This window comes from Equus quagga, chromosome 1, assembly GCF_021613505.1.
Source record: "Equus quagga isolate Etosha38 chromosome 1, UCLA_HA_Equagga_1.0, whole genome shotgun sequence".
In the NCBI taxonomy this organism is placed as follows: Eukaryota; Metazoa; Chordata; class Mammalia; order Perissodactyla; family Equidae; genus Equus; species Equus quagga.
The window spans coordinates 136,132,359-136,150,203 of record NC_060267.1 but is presented as its reverse complement, the minus strand read 5'-3'; the positions used below and the strand labels follow the sequence as shown (position 1 = coordinate 136,150,203).

General features: G+C 38.2%; 1 protein-coding gene across 4 annotated transcripts in view; it reads left to right on the top strand.

The window, feature by feature from the left end:
- RBM6 (RNA binding motif protein 6) overlaps positions 1-17,845 on the top strand; it is a 111,070-nt gene that overhangs the window by 19,601 nt on the left and 73,624 nt on the right. For 3 of the 4 annotated variants that reach the window (XM_046657201.1, XM_046657228.1, XM_046657219.1), the window contains exons 2-5: positions 872-982; positions 4,666-5,944; positions 7,213-7,302; positions 8,562-8,631. In XM_046657201.1, the coding sequence (XP_046513157.1) occupies positions 939-982; positions 4,666-5,944; positions 7,213-7,302; positions 8,562-8,631 (1,483 nt within the window). In that variant the 5' untranslated portion in view covers positions 872-938. Of the gene's footprint in view, positions 1-115; positions 170-871; positions 983-4,665; positions 5,945-7,212; positions 7,303-8,561; positions 8,632-17,845 lie in introns of those variants that run through there. The other variant, XM_046657211.1, reaches the window with a different exon arrangement.

The window sequence follows — 17,845 nt, the reverse complement described above, 5'->3', positions numbered from 1 at the left end:
TCTTTTTTTTTTTTTTTTAAGATTTTATTTTCCCTTTTTCTCCCCAAAGCCCCCCAGTACATAGTTGTGTATTTTTTTTATTTGTAGGTCCTTCCAGTTGTGGCATGTGGGATGCCACCTCAGCATGGCTTGATGAGCGGTGCTCTGTCCACGCCCAGGATCCGAACCGGTGAGACCCTGGGCCGCTGAAGCGGAGCATGCGAACTTAACCACTCGGCCACGGGGCCGGCCCCCTCATTTTTTTTTCTTAAATTTTTCCCTTTTCTCCTCAAAGCCCCCTAGTACATAGTTGTTTATTTTTAGTTGTGGGTCCTTCTAGTTCTGGCATGTGGGACGCCGCTTCAGCATGTGGGATGCCCAGGATCCGACCCGGTGAAACCTTGGGCCGCTGAAACGGAACTTGCAAACTTAACCACGCGGCCACAGGGCTGGCCCCCTTTTAAAAAAATTTTATTTATTTTTCTTGAGGAAGATTAGCCCTGAGCTAACATCCACTGTGAATCCTCCTCTTTTTTTTTTTTTTTTTTTTGCTGAGGAAGGTTGGCCCTGAGCTAACATCTGTGCCCATCTTCCTTTATATGTTGGACACCTGCCACAGCATGGCTTGATAAGTGGTGCGTAGCTCCACACCTGGGATCTGAACTGGTGAACCCCAGGCCACTGAAGCAGAGTGTGTGAATTTAACTGCTGTGCCACTGGGCCGGCCCCCAAAGTGTATTTTTCTTGTTATAAATTAATATGTAAATCTTTAAAAATGACTTCCAAAAATATCCCTGCTGATGTGGTCTCTGATAAACCAAGCAGGAGAAAATTAGTTTAGCCTTTGCTTCATATTCTATTGTATTTATTTTTTGCGGTTTGTTTTGTACAGGCACTGCTATAATCAGAGTTTGGTAGCAAAAGGATCTACTTATTGGGCCCTCTTGACATAGAAAGAGATGTGGGGGGATTCTCGATCTGCTAACAGAACAGGACCTTTTCGGTAAGTCTTAAAATTTGAATATTGAAATTGTGAATATTTTAATGATAAATATATAGCATTTTTTGGTCTACCATAAAAGGAGATATTTTCTTTGAGTAGAAGTAGTTCTGATTTTTTAAAAATAGAAACTATTTTAAAAATTTCTGGTTATTTCTAAAGTGATTGTGAAACTGAATACCAAGCACACCAAATGTTTTGTTTTAGCATTTTTAAACTCTAAAATATATCTACCAATTATTTATTTATTATCTCTTTTAGCAAAGTAATATGTTCTTGACTAATAAGGAAGGCTAGCGAAAATGTACATAAACGTTTATAAATGTGCATAAATGTTCTATTAAGTTCACTAATTTATGCCTAGAATTCAGAGCTGTGTCTTGCCTGTGGCACGTTGTGTTTCAGCTACCATAAATAGTTCTGAGAAAGAAAAATTACTCGATGCAATTTTCTAAGCTACATTTTAATTTTGGGGGTTACTAGATACAAAGATAAGTGGAGAAGGTGGTACCATTCAATTGTAAATGGATTATATTTTACATTTGTAAGGAGTTCATTTTTTTATAGCCAATATAATAAAAACTGATGATAGTGTTTTTAAAACTTTTGCATTGTATTTACAATGAATAAAATGCCATAGGAATGGAATTTTTATGGTTTTATTTGGTAAGTTATACAGTAAAAAATAGTGATGCTCCAATTGAAACTTGTTACTAGTAAATTTTCTTTTGGATTGAGAGTCTGCAAGATTTTATTGTGCAAATTCAACATGTTCCATTCATGATTCTGAAGCTTGGGGTTCCAACGAAAAATTTAGATAGAGAACTGTGTTTAAAAAATCCATGTATTTTTAAATAGTAAAATTTATTTAGTAAAGCTGGTGTTTCTTAATACTAAACGATAGGTGTCTTTGTTTTCTGCTCAACAATTTTTAAATTAAAGCAATGGTGATGATGCTGGGTATGTTTTTCCTTTGAAAATATTAAGGTCTGGATCAGTGGTAAGCAAAATACAGCCTGCAGCTCATTTTTATTTTCTTGGAACACAACCATGATTATTCATTTACAAGTTGTCTGTGGTTGTTTTCTTGCTACAATGGCAGAGTTGAATAGTTTTGACAGAGACTGCAAAGCCTAATATAATTACTATCAGGCTCTTTATGGAAAAGGTTTGCCAATCCCTGGTCTAATCAGTGAGCTGGTCCTTTATGTTTTTAAATATTTGGATTGTAATCTATCCTTTTTACTTATATTGATGGATAATTATTTTGTAAGTAAGGCTGTTTCTTATAAAATTAATCTACTTAGATGGTTTAGGTAAGCCTTCAGAAGTGTTAGGTAATTTTAGCTCTATTGCATAACTTTAAAAAAATTTTCAGAACATTTTTTCTTTGACCAATTTATTATTTAAAGTTATATTTTCCCACCTTAATTTTAGTTTAAATATGAGTCATTACATGCTGTTTTTTAAGGTCATTGACCAGAAGGGAGACATAGTTTATATAACATAACTTTTGGGGGGACTTATTTGGATTAAAAAAGATATCTTACAGGAAAACTACTTCGTATTTCATTTTAACAGCTTCTTAAATTATTTTTTATTTGGTTGAAAATTCTTTTCATAGCCACTGCTATTTTATATTAATAGAACTGTTTCTTGAACAGTCTGCATAAAATACAGTTCTAAGAACCCTAGTACAGTAGGCTTCTCTAGATCTATTTGATCCTCTCAACTTCAGAGGGTAAGATAATCCTTAGGGCATTATTTAAAGACAATGTTGGATGTGTTCTGGTCAGAAAACGTGTAAATTGAGATACCTCAATACTCATCCCATGAGTGTCTGCTGAGCTTAAGTCTTCCTGCAATCTAACTATTGGGATTTGAATGATTTTGAATATGAGAGACACTAGAGTTATTGGTAATGTCTTAATTTTAGTGTTAAATTGTATTACTTATGAAAAACATTTGAACTTACTCCTCTTATGGTGAATCACATAGATATAACTAATGTTAATGGGAGCTCATGGAAGTCATCATGTTCTGAAAATCCATTAAATATGTATCATTCTAATGTTTAGGTTACTATTGTTAAATTCCTATCACTTTAAGAAAGGGTTTGGCATTGTAAGTGTTTCTCTTGAACTGAGTGACCCGGAATCAGTTGTCCTTTTAATCTTTCTATAGTGCTGTAGTCTGAGCTCAGAAGGGTCATAGAACCTGTATGTTCTGGGAGGAGAGAACTGAGTTGGACTTGATCTCTTAATATATTTTTTTCTACTGCTACATAGCAGATAACCCTTCAAATCATTTCATATTTTCCTTTTTCATGCTTTCCCCTCCCACTCAAGCTCAGGATCCTAGGTACCTAATTGCCTATTTAAATTCCTTGATCCTTTACCAAAGCCAAAACATGTAAAATGGTCTGAAGGTTAGGCAAAGAAAAGAAGTTGGCTCATATGAAAGATTGGGCCAGTTTTCGTTATCTCTTGAGTTCTGTAAACTAAGAATGTGAATTCAATATTATGCTTATTTTTATTTTTTATTATTTGGGGCAGATTAGCCCTGAGCTAACATCTGCTGCCAATCCTCCTCTTTTTGCTGAGGAACACTGGTCCTGAGCTATCATCTGTGCCCATCTTCCTCTACTTTATATGTGGGACACCTGCCACAGCCTGGCTTGATAAGCAGTGCATAGGTCTGCACCCAGGATCCGAACTGGCAAACCCCAGGCCACCGAAGTGGAATGTGCGAACTTAACCGCTGTGCCACCAGGCTGGCCCCATGCTTATTTTTGAAAATGTTTTATTACCATGAAAAATTAGCATGAGGCATTAGAATCTGGAGTATCAGCTTCTTCATTTGACACCTTAGGATAATGCTTGAGGGCCTAATGCACTCTCTTAGGTCCCTTTCAGCATTAAGCTCCTGGATGATGTTGTTTGGCTTAGTCAACTTACACATGCCTTGTGACATGATTCATGCTGCCTTCTGTGATACCTTTGGGTAGTTATAATAATAATAGGACCCAAGTGAGACTGCTTGTAGGCGGAGCCACTGTAGAACTGGGATTTAGATGCAACCGGGGCTGATGCTCATCTGGTGAACACTGGTGTGCTCCTACTGCTGATTTATAGCCAGTGTTTCTTCATTTTGGGCCTGCATCCATTCTGATTGGGTGGTGTCTGTACTGTAGCTGTAACCGAATATTTTGGAATGTTACTCCTGTATGCAGCAATGAGAAAGACACCTCCTGAAACTTACTGTAAGAAATTTGCAGTGCATTGATTTTTCTGATGTATAGGAATCATCATGTTGATCTTGGATTTCTAAGTTCCCTGGCTGTAGGAAATGGAAATTTTTGTAGCGTGTCACCATTGCTAGCTTATCTGGTGTTGCGGATTTTCCCTGTTGCAGGACTGGGTGAGAGCTTTTTCTGCAGCAGTCATGTTGAAAACCTTGTGTTGACTTTCCTCGTGTTCTGAAATGGGAGCATAAAAGTTTACTCCGTCACTTCGTCTTAAAATAGCAAAACATTGCTGTTTTCTGCAGATCTAGGACCTTGTTACAGAACTCTGCCAAAAAAAAAATGTTTACAGAAGAATGTGCTGTGATTAGAGAAGAATATGCTGGTGTGTAGATTTCAAACTCTCTGGACAATATGAATAACACTGTCTTTGTTTCTACAGTGGGAGCCAAGAAGAAAGGTTTGCTCCCGGGTGGAACAGGGATTATCCTCCTCCTCCCCTTAAGAGTCATGCTCAAGAGAGACACTCTGGCAACTTTCCTGGCAGAGATTCACTTCCCTTTGATTTCCAGGGGCATTCGGGGCCTCCCTTTGCAAATGTAGAGGAGCATTCTTTCAGCTATGGAGCTAGAGATGGACTGCATGGTGACTATCGAGGAGGGGAGGGACCTGGACATGATTTCAGGGGGGGAGATTTTTCATCTTCTGATTTCCAGAGCAGAGAGTCATCACAGTTGGACTTCAGGGGTAGGGACATACATTCTGGGGATTTTCGGGATAGAGAAGGACCACCTATGGACTATAGGGGTGGAGATGGTACTTCTATGGATTATAGAGGTAGGGAGACATCTCACATTAACTACAGAGACAGGGATGCTCACACTGTTGATTTCAGAGGTAGGGATGCTCTTCCATCTGACTTCAGGGGCAGGGGCACTTATGATTTAGATTTTAGAGGCCGGGATGGATCCCACACAGATTTTAGGGGAAGGGATTTATCAGATTTGGATTTCAGGGCCAGAGATCAGTCCCGTTCTGATTTTAGGAATAGAGATGTATCTGATTTGGACTTCAGGGACAAAGATGGAACACAGGTGGACTTTAGAGGCCGAGGTTCAGGTGCTAGTGATCTAGACTTTAGGGACAGGGATACACCACATTCAGATTTCAGAGGTAGACACCGGTCTAGGACTGATCAGGATTTTAGGGGCAGAGAGGTGGGATCTTGTATGGAATTTAAAGATAGGGAGATGCCCTCTGTGGATCCAGATATTTTGGAGTACATTCAGCCCTCTACACAAGATAGAGAACATTCTAGTATGAATGTTAACAGGAGAGAAGAATCCACTCATGACCATACAACAGAAAGGCCAGCTTTTGGCATTCAGAAGGGAGAATTTGAGCATTCAGAACCAAGAGAAGGAGAAACACAAGATGTAGCCTTTGAACATGAGTCTCCATCAGACTTTCAGAATAGCCAAAGTCCACTTCAAGACCAAGACAAGTCACAGCTTTCTGGAGGTGAACAACAGAGTTCAGATGCTGGTCTGTTTAAAGAAGAAGGTGGTCTGGACTTTCTTGGCCGACAAGACACTGATTACAGAAGCATGGAGTACCGTGATGTGGATCACAGGCTGCCAGGAAGCCAGATATTTGGCTATGGCCAGAGCAAGTCTTTTCCAGAGGGCAAAACTTCCCGAGATTCCCCACGGGACCTTCAGGTATGTTAATGGAGTAGATTGCCTTTTTGCTTTTTCGTAAGGCTTTTCTGAAGGATGAAGTACAGAGTCCAGGACCATTAGTCTTGGGTCTCTCCTTGTACAACCATTAAAAAGGAAAATTTGTATTCAAGAATGGAATATACATCTCTAGAGAAACGGCTCTCAACTCAGATCATGTTTTTCATGTATGTCTCTTCACTATTTTGCTTTATGGTGCTAATTTAAATGCCTTGAGATAATTGTTTGAAAGTTTCTGTCTTTGGGAGTTGGTTCTCTCAACTCTTGCGTAGTTAGGCCTTGTGGCTTTTTAGGGTTCATTTTCTTATTTAAAGTCATTTAGAGAATACTTAGGAGTCTTTCCCTAGTCTTCAGGAGGTGAGGTTAATGTCACAATATCCTGTTGCAACTAACTTAAATGACTTCAGTGTTGAATTTCTATATAAATAATATATAATTTAATGAGTGTATAATCTAAGTCAGGATAGTTACGTTTGCACTTGGACAATGAAAATACTATCTTTTAAGATAGATTTTCTCCATCTCTACTTAGGTTTCTGTTATTTTGGAGAGTGATCCTAAGACAGGCTAACCAGATAATAGATTTTGAGAATGTTAGAGCTGGGCGACCATATAATTTATTGTTCAAATCAGGACACTTTCATGAGTAAAAGAGGATGTTATTGATAATTATGCCTGGACAGTAAGCATAACTGGGAGGTGTGGTCACTTAGTTATAAGAGACTTTTTCTCAAAAGTTAAATCCTTTTTATAACTTTTGAAATGGAGAGAAGTCAGTTGGAGCTGAGACTTTCATGAATATGGAAAATGCTGATTTCTCTGAATTGTGCTGTTAAGTTGTACGGTCAGATGACAAATCTTGACTTTGTTCTAAAATTTGTTTATAGATGACATCTTTGATAAATGATATCTGGTTTAAATTTCTCTTTTTTTTCTATTTTCTCATTCAGAAAAAGAAAATTATAGTTTTGAGAATATGTTAGGTTTTTTTTTCTGACTATAAAAGTCCTCTCAACATTCTGTTTTACTAGTTTAAGACTCTCAGTGAGCCTTTGTCTTAGCACACTTGTTTTCTAATGATTTGAAATAAAATTTTGGAATGCAGAAAAGTAGAGAAGATTATAATTTTTTAGGTCTTCATATAATGCAAGTCATTTTGATTTTTGATCCTGAGTACCTGTATTTCATGTTTAGTTTCATTTTCCACACTAACGTTTATTTCTGAAATAATTTTTTATTCTGCATTCAAGGATCAAGATTATAGGACTGGCTCAAGTGAGGAGAAACCAAGCAAGCTTATTCGATTAAGTGGAGTGCCTGAAAATGCCACAAAAGAAGAGGTAAGTCTCTTTTTTTCTTTTTCCTTTTTTTAATCAATTAAAAAATTTTTTTAATTTTGAAAAATTATAGATTTACAGGAAGATGCAAAGAAATGTACAGGGAAATCTTGGGTATCCTTCACCAGCCTCCCCCAGTGTTAACATCTTGTATTACTATAGTACAATAGCTAAACCAGAAAATTGGCTTTGGTGCAATCCATAGAGCTTATTCAGATTTCACCAGTTATACATGTGCTCACTGAGGTGAAGTTTGTAAAAAAAAAAAAAAAGAAGAAGAAATTATGACAGATGATTACTGTCCTCAGATCTGCTAATCATCCTTTAGGGCATAATCCAAGAGGAAGGGTTGGAGTGCATACATAAAGATGTAGTTGATTTACTACAGTAGTAAAAGCTGAGTGCTGCCCAATTCCTCATTGTTAAAGGATTGGATGACTAAATGATGGCAGAACGTATGGAAGAATTTGGTCAGAATCTTACAACAAGAGTGAAGAGTGCTTACTCTGTGCCAGGCATTATGTGATGCTTATAGACATTAGTTCGTTTAATTATCACAATATACTATGAATAGGTGCTCTTTATTCATTCACTCTGTATATTAAGTGCTGTTGTATGCCAGGCAGTGTTCTAAGTACTGAATGGTATAGCAGTGAACATTATAAATTCACTACCTCCATGGATAATAAAAAGTAAGCAAAAAGTAGATAATTTCAGGCAGTGATAAATGCTCTGAAGAAAACTAAAGTAAAAGTTTAGAGCATCACTGGGGTAGGGGCTTAATTTAAATCCGGTAGTTAGGGAACGCATCATTGAGCCCAGGCCTGAATGCAGTGAGAGAATAGCCCTTTTGAAGAGGGGAAAAGAACTGACCAGTCTGAGGGGGTTCAAGTGCCATAGCCCTGGACTGGGATGAGCTCAATTCATCATCTTGTGTTTAACAGATGAGAAACTGGGCACTGAGAGGTTCCACAGCAAGTGAGCAGGAGAGGCTTAGAATGCAGGCAGTCTGATTTCAGAGCTTGAGCTCGAGCTCGTGATAGTTATGCTCTTCTGCCTTCTTTATATTCTTGGGAATTTTTGAATAATTATATTCTACTTACTCAGCAATTTTTGAATGCCCAGAATGTGCACAGCTTAATTTTGCCTTTATAAAGTAATCATAGCTTTACATTATGTAGAATAAAATCCAGTGGGGAAAATATAATATTCACTGTTTGATTATGATTTGTATTATTAGTATAAAAACCCTATTTTTGCAGATTCTTAATGCCTTTCGGACTCCTGATGGCATGCCTGTAAAGGACTTGCAGTTGAAGCAGTATAACACAGGTGAGTTTCTCAACATGCACGTGGCCTTGGGTTAGGAAAGGTCTTTGTCAGGTTTCTGCATCGTGTGCTACTCGGAATTTTTGTAAGAAACCGTCAAATAACAGCCAGCTTTAGTCTCAGCTGTGGTTTTTTTGTGGATGTTTGTCCACACATGGGCAATGAGGATGCATGTTCCAGTTCTTCGGAGTGCCTATGAGATATATAATGTGACTGTTACAGCATTTGTCCCTGAATATATTTTGTATAATTAAATCATTAAACTTACATTTGTGTTCTTCATCGTGGTGGAATGTTTACATTTGAGCCTAACAGGATTTAATAAACTTACTACATGTAAACTTTTATATTTTGTTGCTTTGGAGTGAAATTTACAACTTTCCAGAGAAATTGTACAAATTAGTGGTTTCTTGAATTTTCAGTCTTGCTCTGAGAATAGAGTCCTGCAATAGTTATTTTGTTGAAATCCATTAATAGATCCAGGAGAACTTTCTCTTTGACCTCTGTGGTCTGAACTACAGATTAAACTTTTCAGAATACCCTGGTATTTTAGTGTGCAGTACTGGGTTCACATCCTTGGATATGGAGGGCCAACTGTATTCATTGTACTATAGCATTTTATATATGGGACTTGAGCATCCTTGGATTTTGGTATCCGTGGGGGTTCCTGGAACCAATCCCCTCCAGATACCAAGGGATGACTGCACCAAGTTAGATCAGTTCCTTCAACTCTTACTACAGAAAAGTAGTCAAAAGTGAAAAGCCGAGCACTCAAGGTATTGACCAATATTTTTAGGGCTACATGATATGAAATGGCTTAAAAATAAAGGTAATGTTTAAATGATCTATTTTGCAGAATTTTAAATTGAAGAAAGTAGAGCATTAATCTTTTCACAGAATTTAGGATTTCAATAATCCAAGTTAGGGGCCAGCTCCATGGCGTAGTGGTTAAGTTTGGTAGGCTCCGCTTCAGTGGCTCAGGTTCACGGGTTTGGATCCTGGCCACAGACCTACCTACACCACCTGTTAACCTAACCATACTGTGGCAGCTACCCACCTAGAAAATAGAGGAAGATTGGCACAGATGTTAGCTCAGGGTAATCTTCCTCAGCAAAAATAAATAAATAATCCAAGTTGAAGAACTCTTAAAGTAAGAGCATGCCCTATTTTTGAGGATATAGTTTACTTTTAAACAGTTTACCATAGAATTCTATTTTTGTGATAACTAGATAGCTGCTTCTTCAGATTGGTTCCGCAGAGGGAAATTATCCACAAAAATAAATTTTTATGCTTGAAATAATCTGATACTTGCATTAAGTCCAGAAATATTTTTTCTGTAATTTGAGAACAAACTCAGAAGCATTATTTCTCAGGGACCGGCCCCGTGGCGCAGCGGTTGTGTGTGCACATTCTGCTTCAGCAGCCCAGGGTTCGCCGGTTCGGATCCCGGGTGTGGACATGGCACTGCTTGGCAAGCCACCCTGTGGTAGGTGTCCCACATATAAAGTAGAGGAAGATGGGCACAATGTGAGCTCAGGGCCAGTCTTCCTCAGCAAAAAGAGGAGGATTGGCAGCAGATGTTAGCTCAGGGCTAATCTTCCTCAAAAAAGCCCATTATTTCTCAGAAAGCTAATTATTTCTTTGTTTTAAAAGCATTAACTCTGAATTTGCGGAGATATGACCGAGTAGTTATGTTGTTCTTGCACACTTTGCTTTTTTTTTGCACATCTCACACACTTTTTTTTTTTTTTAGAGATTGGCACCTGAGCTAACATCTGTTGCTAATCTTCATTTTTTTTTCCCTTCTTCTTCTCCTCAAAGCCCCCCAGTACGGAGTTGTATATTCTACTTCTAGGTCCTTCTGGTTGTGCTATGTGGGATACTGCGTCAGCATGGCCTGATGAGCAGGCTAGGTCTGTGCCCAGGATCCAAACTGGTGAAACCCTGGGCCACTGAATTGGAACATGCGAACTTAACCACTGGGCCATGGGGCCAGCCCCGCACACACTTTCTTGATTTACTATTATCTTTGGGAAATAAAAGCAGAATTTATAGGCTGTAGTTACCTTTTTTTTTTTTTTGTGAGGAAGATTCGCCCTGAGCTAACATCTGTGCCAGTCTTCCTCTACTTTGTATGTGGGATGCCTCCACAGTATGGCTAATAAGTGGAGTAGGTCTGCACCCGGGATCTGAACCTACGAACCTGGGTCCCCAAAGTGGAGCGTACAGAACTTCAGACGCTCAGCGATGGGGCTGGCCCCTGCAGTTACTTTTTAACTGACAGGGCAATAACCTCAGCTTTGATCTAGTTTCCTGAACTGTGCTTTCGTTAAGTATTGGTATATTTAGGAAAGGAGATATCTCAATGTTTAGCAGCAATTTAAACTCTTCATTTCTGTAGTACTCATTGACTTTTTATTTATATTGTCAGATTTATTAGCAGAGTAAAACTTATATAATGTATAGGGTCCACAGAGGAAGTTCTTAAATTTACTTGCTGTGGTAGCTATTAGAATCGAAATTGCAGACTAAAGACATTGATATACGTAAGAAATCATTCAGGACAGTGGTTAAAAAAAAAAATGCACCTTTCAGGAAATGCAGTCTTTCCTTGGCATTTTATTATATGAAGTGATAGTGTAATATATACACACAAACACACACATAATATATGTGTATATGTATATATTTCTTCTTTTTTAATGAAAGGATTGGATTCCAGTCCCGTGTTATCAATATTATATCTATGTGTGGCAAGTAAAATGAACTTTTGAAAATATCAGTCAGATCATGTTATTCCCATGCCTAAAATCCTCAAGTGGCTTTCTATCTTACTTGGAAGAAATTCCAAACTCCTTGTTCTGACTTAAAAAGTCATGCATGAGCTGGCCCTTGGCTGTTTCTCTGACTACATTCTATACTGCTCTCCACCTTTCTTACTATGCTGTAGCCACACTGAACCTTTGTCTAGTTCCTGACCAATACAGACTTCTTTCTCTGTTAAGTCTTTTGCACTGTTCTTCCTTCTGATTTTCACTTGTCTTCTGGAGTTTAGTTCTTGGCGTCAGTTCACCTCTCAGAGGCCTTGCCTCACCGTCATTTTCAGTCATTTTTCATCATATCCTAGTTTGTCATCTTGGGATCTATTACTTTGATACTTTTCTCAGTGGTTTTATGTGTCTTATTCCTTACACTAGAGAGTTAGCTCCATGACAGCAGGAGCCTTATCTGTCTTGTTCTCCTGTTTCCCCAGTGCTTGACACTCTGGCTGGCACTGATGGGTTCCCAGTATGCATGGAATGAGTAACTGTCTGTGATTTATATGGAGAGTAGCTGTGATCTCTTCTTAGGTGAGAAGCATTAAAGAGTAGTTTACATTTCACAGCAGTGCCGTCTTGCATGTCTGCTGAAGAATATGGCTTGGAACATTCAGATGTTCTGAGAACTTTAGCATTTACTTGTTAAAAGATTGTGTGAATTTCAGTAGAAAAAGTGACTTTTATAAATAGCATCAGTTTTTTTAGGCTGTGTGATAACCTGCAAAGACCATGCAGGATGGACGTTGCTCATAAGAGGAGGATTGTGGAGTAGAGTTCATCCTTTGAGTTGACGTAGCAAGGAACCAGGAGGTTAACAGGGAGAAAAGATTAATGCTTGTTCACTGACTCTGATAATTATCCATTTGATTTTTGTCTCATTTAGAGCTATGTAAGTACAAGGCCACAACTTTTATCCAAAATCTGTGGGGTCAGATGAGTTTATGAATTTTTTGAATATAAAAGTAATGTGGTCCATAGATCATATATGAATTATATCCCCCAGTGAATGTAAATCAAAGATGATAATACTTCTGCAGCAAAATGTATGAATATTCTCACTAAAATGACTAAAAAAGACTATAAAGAGGCTTAAAGTAGTATAGGTCAGGATTTGTCTCTAAGTGACTTCACTGAAAATTTACTAAGAAACTTGATAGTTAAGGGATTTGGGGATTCTGGAATTTCAGATAAGAGATTATGTGTATTTGAGTTTTTCTTTTGCCGTTTGCAAATGCATTATAACTCCATTAATTGTAGATTACCTTGAGTTACATGATCATATTCCTGGAAAAAAGTATCAGGAGTGAAATTCTTTTGGTAACTGGACAAACTCTGGTACATGCATACAATGGAATATTAATCAGCAATAAAAATGATGAAGCTACTCGTGCACGTAACAACATGGATGAATTCTCAAAGGCATTATGCTGAGTGATAGAAACCAGACTCAAAAGGCCACACAATGCCATAAAGAGGAATAAAGTACTAATACATGTTACAACTTGGATGAAACTTAAAAACATTATGCTAAGTGAAAGAAGCCAGACACAAAAGACTACATTGTTTGATTCCATTTATATGAAATATCCAAAATAGGCATATCCATAGACACAGAAAGCAGATTCCGTAGTTTGGTAGTTGCTGCGGGCTGAAGGGGAGGAAAATGGGGAGTGACTGCTTCATAGGTATGGGGTTTCCTTTTGGAGTGATAAAAATGTTCTGGAAGTAGATAGTGGTGATAGTTGCATAACATTGTGAATATACTTAATGCCACTGAATTGTACACTTTAAAATGGTTAAAATGATGCATTTTCTTACGTGTATTTGGTCATAATTTTTAAAAAAGGCTGCATACTATGTGATTCCATATATGACATTCTGGAAAAGGCAAAATTACAGGAATAGAAAATAGTGGTTGCCAGGGTGTTGGGGGAGGATTTGACTGTAAAGTAGAAGCATGAGGGAATTTTTGGGCATAATGGAACTGTTCTGTATATTGATTGTGGTAGTGTACATCAATGTTAAGTCTCTGAAGTTGGTGATTACTGTGGTTATGTAAGAGAATATCTTTATTCTTAGGAAATACACGGGGAAGTTTTTAGGAGTAGAGGACCATGATGTATGCAGTTTTCTCTCATATGGTTTAGAAAAAATATTTGATGTGTATGGAGAAGGGAGGAAGAGAGTTATGATAAAGTAGATGTTCCAATAGATGAATCTGGGTAGAGTGTATGAGTGTGTTCTTTGTACTGTTATTCTTCCAGGTTTTTTGTAACTTGGAAATTATTTCTAATAAAAAGTTGAAAAACTGACATAAAGCTAATGTGTTTTATTTTTAAACGACTAGCAGAAATCTTGCAAGATAAAAACTGCAATGAACAGCTTCTGTCAACAAGTAAACTGTAGAGCAGTGGTCCTTAAAGTGGGTCCTGGACCAACAGTGTTAGCGCTACTTTGGAACTTATTAGAAATACAGATTCTGAGGCCCCACCCTAGACCTACCAGATCAGAAACTCTAGGGGTGGGGCCAGCAGTCTGCTTTAACAGAGTCCTTCACATGATTTTGATGCACCCTGAATTGAGAGAACCACTGCATTAGATTGACTATTTGTTTATATTCTTTATTGTAGAACTTTTTTGCACAGTTTAAAAGAGACTTAATAAGCAAGTGGACCTTCTGTAAGTAGAAAAGGCTAATGCTTATGTATTTTAGGAGCTCATGGCAAGCACATGCTTTGCCTGTCTGATCTCAGTTCTGCTCTACAGAGTTGGGGCAGGAGCTGGAGTAGTGTTGATATTATTTTATGTCTTGGGTTGTTCTTTCTGTTTATGTAGCATACTTCCTCCAGAGATCTTGGAATGATTGTAGATGTTCTCATTCTCATAGTGTTTCTGTGACATAGGAATGCAGACAGAAGTGCTCTTAGTTTTTAGGTGGACTTGCATACTCTACAGTGTATAAGCTTGCCATGATGTTTTTTCCCAAGGGAATTTGTATTATTTAGTGAAAATGTTATAGCTTCTGGATTGTGTTTCCTAATAAGTCTCAAATATAGAAAGTAACTCTACAGTAACTAAAGTGCTACAGAATCGTTTTAGTACTGTTTCGTTAACTAGCGTCGCAAAGTCAGAAGGCTAATAAGGTGCTATTAGTAGGAAGAAGCAGTATCTTGCTTTGATTCTGTCAGTGTTCACATAGTGAATGGGCACAGTTTCTTTGGCCCTTGGAAGAAAATTTCTTAGAAAGTGAACATTTGCGGTCACCAATTCTCTTGGTCTCCTACTCTAGCATTTTGGATATACTGAAAATGACATTGTATTAGAGGCCCCATACCCTCTGCATTTATTAAGGCTAACAGGCTCATATCCTTTCATTTGTCATGGTTGAAATGGTTTGAGTTTTTATCTCCAGGTTGATAAAACAGAAGTGCCTTCCTTAAGGAAAGAAGGAAACCCCAGAGAAGATCTTTCAATTTAGGGACGGAAATCCATTGTGAAATGGATTGACACTGATGATATAAAACATGCATAGTTTCTGGTATCCCAAATGGAATAACTAAAAACAGAGTAGCTTAACAGCTATTTAGAACAAATATAGTTGGAAAATGCAAATACACCTTTGTGCAGTACTTTTGGCATTTACAGAATAGACAAATATTTTTAGTTTTTAGGGAAAAACTGACCATGGGCTAATCAGAAAATATCACATTTACTTCCCACATCTCTAAAACTGCAGAAGGTGTTGTTTTCAACCAGGAGTCTTAGCAGGTTTGGTAACACATTTGGGGAGGATGTTTACAGATGAACCTCAAGGAAAGGTGGCTGAGCTTTAAAAATAAGAATGGGAAGCCAAGAGGCACTTTTTAGGGCTGAGTGAGTCTTGTGGAGGCAGTGAATGGACCCTGTGGCTGAGTAAACAACAACACACTTGGAGAAGAATTCCATGATGCTGTGCTGGAGGGATCAGGTGAACCTGGGGAGAGGTACTGGAATTAGGGTTAATTTTAGTCACCTTTGGAATTACCTGGGATTTGCCTTATTTCATTTTTAAAGTTTCCCACTCCAAAGACTGAGTAGAAGGTTCTGTTAAGAGAGTATGGGTGTTTTGTGACCCTTACCCTTATTTTAAGTGATTACTTCTCATATGAGAGATTGATTATCTTGGTGTAGAGCCTGGGAATGGAAAACTTGGCTAAGTACCTTGAACAGAGACATGAGTGAGTTCTCTCTGACCATGATATGTTTTGAACCTCATTAGGTGGTGTGTGGTGCTTATTGCAAAATCGGGGCTCACTGGACTATTAGGGGAATGATAGCTTGAAGTCCCTATAGACTTTATGGGAGCAGTGAGGCACTAAGGTTTAGTGTCTCAGCGAAGTTTGAGTTTACTTCTGTCAGCTAGTGAGAGGAGGGATGGCCTAAGAGAATACAAGTATTTTTTCAGGGCTTGGTCAGGACTGGGCACATTTAAGGACTTTTTGCTGACTTTAAAGTGGGATCCCGGTACTGTTTTGGAAAGCAAGACCAGGATTACTGGTTTAACTTAACTAAAGCAGTCTTTTTCTTTTGGGTTGTTATCTTTCCTGACACTTAAGATGAAATTCACTTTCTATTCTGGGAGCTGACTTATGCTTCAGTTTAAGCCTGTTTGTTGAAACCTTTTAAGTTAGCAAGGATAGCTGCTGCTAGTTTGCAGTCCTGGTAGGGAAGTTTTAATGTTATTCTTGACTTTTATTTGGCTCCCTACAGGTTATCTTTCCTTGGGGCTTTTGGGTATAGAGTCTCATTCTGGATCTGAGAATGGGACACCTTTACAACCCAAGGCATCACTTCATTCAGAGACAAGAACCCACCAGGTTGGTGCTTTTTGTGCCTAAACCACACATTACATCTGGAGATAGAACAGACAGCTGTTTTAAGAATATAACATGACAATGATGAGCAGATGCCTTAATCAGCATGTTATGTCTTTTTCCCCAGAACTGTTTAGCTGAGATGGAATTTGCCTCTCTCAAATAGGGAAGGTGTTTGAACTCTGTTTACAGCCCTCTGTCAATTCCACTGCTTTTCTGAGTTCCTCGCTCTTCTCTGGGAGAATTGCTCCTGCCTTCTGTAGTCCTCACTTGTCTCTTTGGCCAAATGCTCAGGTGGCTTTGGCTGAGTCTTCCAGGTTGTACAAGGCTGATTGGAGTTTCTATGCCTTTTGGTGATTAGAAGAATTCACTGAAGAGTTTCCTCTGCTGGAGTAACAAGAAGAAAAGGGTCATTTATCAGCCTGAATAGTGCAGGAGCCTGCTTGCTTCCCAGTTTCCATCCAGGGAGGAGAAGTCATTTATACAATTACCTTCAATGGGCAACAGGTAGAGGCCATCCGTAAGAACTATTTACAGGATTTAAAAATACGTTGACTTCTTCCTTTAACTTTCCCCTTGAACCAGAAATCTGATCTGGAGCCTCACCCTTTCTAGTTTACATTCTCTACTGTCAGAATGTAAATTAAAGCAATTTTTATCTGCTTCCATGTTTCTTGCTTAGGTTATCACTTAGGTCTTCTATTTAATTTAAATATAGCCTTCTTGGAACTAGATAGTGGTGATGTTTGCACTAGTTTGTGAATATACCACTGAACTGTACACTTTCATAGGGTGCATTTTATAGTATGTGATTTATACCTCAATTTAAAAAAATAAGCTGGGGCCGGCCCGGTGGTGTAGTGGTTAAGTTTGCATGTTCTGCTTCAGTAGCCCGGGGTCTGCCGGTTCGGATCCCAGGTGCAGACCTATGCACCATTTGGTACGCCATGCTGTGGTAGGTGTCCCACATATAAAGTAGAGAAAGATGGGCACGGATGTTAGCTCAGGGCCAGTCTTCCTCAGCAAAATGAGGAGGATTGGCAGCAGTTAGCTCAGGGCTAATCTTCCTCAAAGAAAAAAAAAGAAGCCTTCTTGAAAATTGATTGACAAATAATATAAAGGTTGATTTCTTAAAAGCATTTTCGTGAGTATAGAGAATATTTACAGGGTTTCAACACAGATGTTAATGGCCTGCTGACTAGTACTTATACCTTCCTGGTAGAATTCATAATTGATTGTCTCTAGTCTCAGTTTGGTTCATTATGCTATGTATAGAAAATGTTTTTATATTTTCTTCTTTTAAAATAAAACAGCACTCTCTAACCTTGAAAAACTTGTGATTCATTTGGTATTACCCACCAAATGTGTGCTATTCTGATTAGTGGATGGCTCTACATTGATACCATTGTACAGAGTTATTGTTTGTTTATTAATTCATTCATCCAAGCAATATCTATGGAGTGTTGAGATGCAGAGGACATTCTAGTGAACATGAGGAATGTAATCTTTGACCTTATGGGGCTTCAGTTTTTATGGAAAATGGGT